The sequence below is a fragment of the Tachysurus vachellii genome, chromosome 24 (assembly GCF_030014155.1).
Source record: "Tachysurus vachellii isolate PV-2020 chromosome 24, HZAU_Pvac_v1, whole genome shotgun sequence".
NCBI classification, from domain to species: Eukaryota; Metazoa; Chordata; class Actinopteri; order Siluriformes; family Bagridae; genus Tachysurus; species Tachysurus vachellii.
This window is the reverse complement of record NC_083483.1, coordinates 16,992,045-16,998,133: the sequence shown is the minus strand read 5'-3', so window position 1 is coordinate 16,998,133 and position 6,089 is coordinate 16,992,045. Positions and strand designations below refer to the sequence as shown.

At 42.2% G+C, this 6,089-nt stretch overlaps 1 protein-coding gene across 1 annotated transcript in view; it reads left to right on the top strand.

Moving 5' to 3' along the window:
• Positions 1-6,089, top strand: part of col5a3b (collagen, type V, alpha 3b) — a 32,738-nt gene that overhangs the window by 19,822 nt on the left and 6,827 nt on the right. Inside the window, exons 22-44 of the mRNA XM_060860803.1 lie at positions 360-413; positions 530-574; positions 697-750; positions 884-928; positions 1,123-1,176; positions 1,296-1,340; positions 2,018-2,071; positions 2,198-2,305; positions 2,387-2,440; positions 2,544-2,597; positions 2,720-2,764; positions 3,119-3,172; positions 3,486-3,530; positions 3,630-3,683; positions 3,839-3,892; positions 4,017-4,070; positions 4,195-4,302; positions 4,735-4,824; positions 4,954-5,007; positions 5,127-5,234; positions 5,494-5,601; positions 5,761-5,814; positions 5,908-5,961. Of these exons, the coding sequence (XP_060716786.1) occupies positions 360-413; positions 530-574; positions 697-750; positions 884-928; positions 1,123-1,176; positions 1,296-1,340; positions 2,018-2,071; positions 2,198-2,305; positions 2,387-2,440; positions 2,544-2,597; positions 2,720-2,764; positions 3,119-3,172; positions 3,486-3,530; positions 3,630-3,683; positions 3,839-3,892; positions 4,017-4,070; positions 4,195-4,302; positions 4,735-4,824; positions 4,954-5,007; positions 5,127-5,234; positions 5,494-5,601; positions 5,761-5,814; positions 5,908-5,961 (1,449 nt within the window). The remainder of the gene's footprint in view (positions 1-359; positions 414-529; positions 575-696; positions 751-883; positions 929-1,122; positions 1,177-1,295; positions 1,341-2,017; positions 2,072-2,197; positions 2,306-2,386; positions 2,441-2,543; positions 2,598-2,719; positions 2,765-3,118; positions 3,173-3,485; positions 3,531-3,629; positions 3,684-3,838; positions 3,893-4,016; positions 4,071-4,194; positions 4,303-4,734; positions 4,825-4,953; positions 5,008-5,126; positions 5,235-5,493; positions 5,602-5,760; positions 5,815-5,907; positions 5,962-6,089) is intronic.

Sequence of the window (6,089 nt, the reverse complement as noted above, 5' to 3'; positions counted from 1 at the left end):
TTAAATACCAAATTCCTAGAAGTTGCAGAAGAAGAAGTTTACCTCTCAGGGGGAGGTGAACAGAACCTCATATCAGATACAAAAAATAAAAATACAAATCAGGCTTTATCACTGAACCTCCCAATCTGAGAGGACACTAGCGCCCTCTAGTGGCCAATCGGGGAGTGACATTATCATCATAATACTGCTACTACTACTACTACTAATGTACTTTTACAGTCATACACTACTGCTGCTGCTGCTGTTATTCCTGTTGTTATTATTAGTACAACTCTTTTTACAGCTGTGTTGTTATCACTGATATTACTGTTATTACACTACTGAATATTTCATTAAATAAAAGCTTCCTGTTTTTACAGGGACCTCCAGGTGAACCTGGAGCACCTGGACAACAAGGAAACCCAGGGTTCTTGGTACACACATACACACACACACACACACACACACACACACACACACACACACACACACACATACACATACTTCCTCTATAATGACGTCTGACTCTCTCTAATACATTTAATCACAGGGATTCCCAGGACCTCAGGGACTAATCGGATTACCAGGAGAGAAGGTATGGCTGTGTGTGTGTGTGTGTGTGTGTGTGTGTGTGTGTGTGTGTGTGTGTGTGTGTGCGTGTATGGCTTTGTGTGTAAAAGAACTTATGGCATGCTTTTATTTTTGTGATTTTTAAAGGGACCTTCAGGAAAGAAAGGAATGCAGGGTCTGCCAGGCACTGATGGACCCCCAGTGAGTCTCTCTCTCTCTCTCTCTCTCTCTCTCTCTCTCTCTCTCTCTCACACACACACACACACACAAAACTGGCACATAGTAAACTTAATTGCCATAGTAATATGCATCACTTCCTGTTTTTTGTCTTCAGGGACACCCAGGCAAAGAAGGACCACCGGGAGAGAAAGGTCTGCCTGTAAGTCACCTATGTGTGTGTGTGTGTGTGTGTGTGTGTGTGTGTGTGTGTGTGCGTGTGTGTGTATGTATATAAAATGCATTTTAACGATTTTAACAATTAACGTGCATCTAACTTGTGAAATTTAAATAGTTTTTATTATTCTTTGTGTGTGTGTGTGTGTGTGTGTGTGTGTGTGTGTGTGTTTGCTAAAGGGTTTAGTAGGAGTTCAGGGTCCTGTTGGGTATCCAGGAACCAGAGGAGTGAAGGTAAAACAGCTTACCTACACACTGTGTGAGTATATTGTAAGGATATCTGTGCTTTGTGTTTGTGTGTGATTATACACTGTGTGTGTGTGTGTGTGTGTGTGTGTGTGTGTGTGTTTCAGGGTGCAGATGGTTTGAGGGGACTGAAAGGAAGTAAAGGAGAGAAGGTGTGTGATGAAGCTCCTCCCACACTGTAGTCTAGCTAATCCCACCCACACTGTTTCAATTCAGCTAACTCCTCCCACAATCACAACTCCTCCCACAATCACAACTCCTCCCACCATCACAACTGTCATGAACAACACCCGATTCACTAGTACACTAGTCCTGAGTCCACTCTCCCATGGTGACAACCCAGAATGCACCACAGTGAGCTAGTTCTTTGTCAATTTCCAAGTAACTTCTGATTAACAGCTACGTTTTATTTGTTTATATTTATATCTAATTTATTTTTAAAGCTCTTCTCCCTTTAAATTAACTAGATATTTGTGGAGTTCCTACTGTAGGTAACACAACAGAACAAAAGAAATGATTCCATATGTATGCTCTATTGTTGGGAACTCCCAAGTTTCAGTTCCTGATAATCCTACAGAGTCCAGGAGCCTTTCTGTGGGAGTGGCTTTCTTTTTCTCCCCTGTCAATCGGAGTAGAACAACCAATCCTGAGAGTATGTGTAGTCATGTATGTGAAAGAGGGCAGATAGCCATGTAGTTTTTATGTGTCTCAGAGGAAGCTCGAGTTAGCCTTCGGTATAACCAGGAAGGTTGTGATCATGAACTCTTTCATGGGTTCAGTTGTGTGGGTTTGTTCCTCAGGTTCTGACTGTGTGTGTTTTATTTTTTAGGGTGAAGATGGATTTCCAGGAGCGAAAGGAGAAATGGGTGGAAAAGGAGACGATGTAATTCCGATTGACTGTATTTATTGAACACCATTATCTAGGTTGAAGTTGGATGGCTGTGATACAAAATCTAGTGTGGTTTGGAACAGTATCCTCTAACGGTGCTGTCCTAATTTGTCTACATAGGGAGATCATGGACCTGTGGGAATGCGTGGGGAAGATGGTTCAGAAGGTTTAAAGGGTCAGTCAGGCCCAATGGGAGACCCAGGACCTGTGGGCATTCCTGGAGAAAAGGCACAAATCATTAATAATCATAATTATCAATATTTATAGAGATGAGACCGCTCATAAACAGATAATTCTCTCTTTCTGCAGGGTAAACTCGGGGTCCCAGGGTTGCCAGGTTACCCTGGGCGGCAGGGACCAAAGGCAAGGACAGAACAAATACCTTCACTTTAATTTGTGTTTGTGTGCATTTGTGTGTGTGCAATGGCAATGATGATATTCACTATAGTGTTGTTGTGGTTCTTAGGGTACAGATGGCTTCCCTGGGTCTATAGGTGTTCCAGGAGAGAAAGGACGAAAGGTCAGTAAGTGAATATTTATTGTTCCCATTGATCAAGACCAAAAGTGATACCAAAAATATTTCTTTGAAACATTTTCTTTTGGGTTTACGTTTATTGATGGAAGTGTTTATGTTTGGTTCAGGGTCCAGCAGGTCCTGCTGGTGCTGCAGGACAGAGAGGTCCCAATGTGAGTGGCCACCTTACTGTCTACATCACCATCTACCTCAATGTCCACCTTATCTTCCTACCTCACTGTCCACCTCACCATCCATCTCATTGTCCACCTTATCTTCTTACCTCACCATCCACCTCACCATCCATCTCAGTGTTCACTTTACTGTCCTCTTCAGCATCCACCTCACTGCCCACATCATCGTCCATTTCAACAATAAAGTATTTTAAAAGTAGCGGTTTTTGTAAATGAATTGATCATCTAATGCAAGATTGAGATTAAAACACTGCAGTCCAATAGTACTGTGTGTGTGTGTGTGTGTGTGTGTGTGTGTGTGTGTGTGTGTGTGTGTGTGTGTTTTACTTACAGGGTGCTCGAGGAGCACGAGGTGCAAGAGGACCAACTGGAAAGTCAGGAGAAAAGGTAAACATGTTATTTTAAAGTCATTTTCTTAACAGTGATGGTTCAGTATCTTTAGCAACAGTCTAGTCATGTTAAATGTTGTGTAGGACAATGACAGTATCATTACACTGATATTCTTTGTATTTGAACCACATTTTCTGTTTTTTTTCTTCCCCATTTTACCCCGAACTAATTATCTCTTTCTAATATGTTTTGCTAACATAACAGGAGTGAAAGCACTGTTAATGAGACATCTTTCATATTTAGCTTTAATGATCAGATCCTTGCCAGAATTCCCTATATGTGCCTTTCAGTATCTATGTTTATTTTGAAGGGCTCAGCAGGACATGATGGGCCTCCAGGACCATTAGGAGAAAGAGTGTGTACACACACACACAAACACACACAAAACACACAAAAACAGACAAACACACACACAGACACACACACATTAGTGAGTAATCCATATCTATTTCAGGGACCTCAAGGGCCCCAGGGGCGTGTTGGAGAAATTGGACCAAAGGGACCAAATGTAAGTGTACATTCTCTGTCTATCTGTCTGTCTGTTTGTTTGTCTGTCTGTCTGTCTGTATGTGTCTGTCTGTCTCTCTATCTGTCTCTCTGTCTAAAACAAAAGGAAAGATTCTTATTATTAGTCTCACAGTGTTTCTGTGTTTCGTTATTCAGGGTCCTGGTGGTAAAGATGGGTTACCAGGTCACCCAGGCCAGCGGGGGGAGCCGGTAAGCTCGTGTATACATATTATACATTAAAAATGTTGAAGGGTGTTGAGAATGCTGATGTGTTGACCCCACTGTGTAGCTGGGTGGTGGCGTTCATAGCTATTTGCACATTTTCTGTCTTCAGGGTTTTCAGGGAAAGACGGGACCCCCTGGACCTGCAGGTGTGGTGGGACCTCAGGTGAGTTCACTGTGGGCTTGTTAAAAATTAAACAGCCCTGTCACTAGGTTAGTGTGACTAGACCCAGACACACAGGTCACATAAACACTATAATTAATTCCTTTTCTCTTACTGTTGGTTTTAGGGAAACACCGGAGAAACTGGACCAGTGGGAGAAAGAGGTCACCCTGGATCCGCAGGGCCACCCGGAGAGCAAGGATTACCTGGTGCAGCTGGCAAAGAAGGGGCAAAGGTTAGATTTCCATCTTGAAACACAGATACCTGCACACTGTGGCTGTCCACAAGCTCTTCAGAGGATGGTGTCTTTAACCTGAACAGAATAACATTTTTTGTGTGTTGTTATAACGATATCATGATATAATCAACATTTCCTCCTGGGGTGTATATCCAACCAAGTGAAGAGTAAAGTGTAATAACATGTAATAAAGGAATAAAGTGTAATAAAAATGTGTGTAGTGAATTTAAGTAAATTAAATTTTCATATGCAGCCATAAATGATATGACTGAATGGCAGTTATTAAATTTGCATGAATCTGTTTCCATGATTTGTTGAAAATACAAACACTATTATGTTCATGTTTCTTGAAATTATGTCTCAGAGTCTCAAATAATAAAAAACTTCCTCAATATTTTGTTTTTGTGTCTCACACTGTGTGTTGTTTAGGGAGATCCGGGTGGCACCGGAGCCCCGGGGAAGAGTGGCCCACCCGGGCTGAAGGGTTTCCGTGGTAGCCGTGGAGCGGCCGGTTCCATGGTGACCATTGCTATGTCTATAATTGAGGGAGTCAGCTAGTGCTAAATTATCAAACAAATGTGGGCAAGGTTAAAACTAGAGGGAGGTTTTTAATTGGATGTTTCTTGTCATGTTATGTGTGTCCTGTAGGGACCAGGTGGACAGAAGGGAGGGGCAGGACCTGTCGGATCAGCCGGACCTGTGGTATGAACATTACTTACTGTTCTATTTTTTCTTTGTTAAAACTGTCTGTCTGTCTGTCTGTCTGTCTGTCTCTCTCTGTCTTTATGTTTCTGTCTGTCTTTTTGCCTGTCTGTCTGTAGGGGGCTACAGGTGAGAGAGGTCCTCCTGGTTTGGCCGGTGCAATTGGTCAACCTGGACGATCTGGAACAGTTGGCCCTCCTGGACCAACAGGAGAGAAAGGAGAGCCAGTAAGCTCCACCTCTTTCTGTTAATTAGCACATTTGAAATGATCCAGTAGCCATAATGAGAATAGCTGGATTAATAACACAGTATTTAATAAAATGACTGTATATTTATATGTGTTCTGATTGACCTGTCTAAGAGTCACATACACATTGCTTAAATGGTGTTAGCATGTGGAATAATAGCATGTATACTGTTAGCATGTATAAAATGTGCTGATGAACAAAGTGTCTGTTGACATCATCGCACTGTCTCTCTGTTTAGGGAGAGAAAGGTCCATTTGGCCCTGCAGGACAGGATGGAGAGCAGGGGGTTTTGGGATTGCCAGGAGCCATAGGCCCTCCAGGACCCCCGGGAGAGGATGGAGATAAGGTAACATGTTTTACATTAAATATAAAATGTGTGTCAATGCTATACATCTAGTATTTTTGTATTTTTACATACTTTTTTAATTGTTTTTTAAAATATTTGTATTGTATTTGTACTTGTCGTCTTAAACGTTTGATATGAATGTGTGCTTGTGTGTGATAGGGTGAAGTTGGAGGTCCTGGACAGAAAGGAAGTAAAGGTGATAAAGGAGAACATGTAGGTATTTAATTTCCTCTTCACCATGTAAGAAGTGGCTCCTGCTTCACACAACAGATCATTTTACTCAATTTTATGTGTTCATCTGCACAGGGACCTCCGGGTCCTGTCGGGTCTCAGGGACCGGAGGGACAGCCGGGAGCACTGGTAAGAAAAAAACAATACATTCCAAAATAATGCATTTGGAACAGTAGGCATCCTGGCTGGTGGAGATAGACTTCCTCTCACTTCTGTTAAGCAGAGCTATGCTACATTGGTCTTATGAGTCAGCCAGA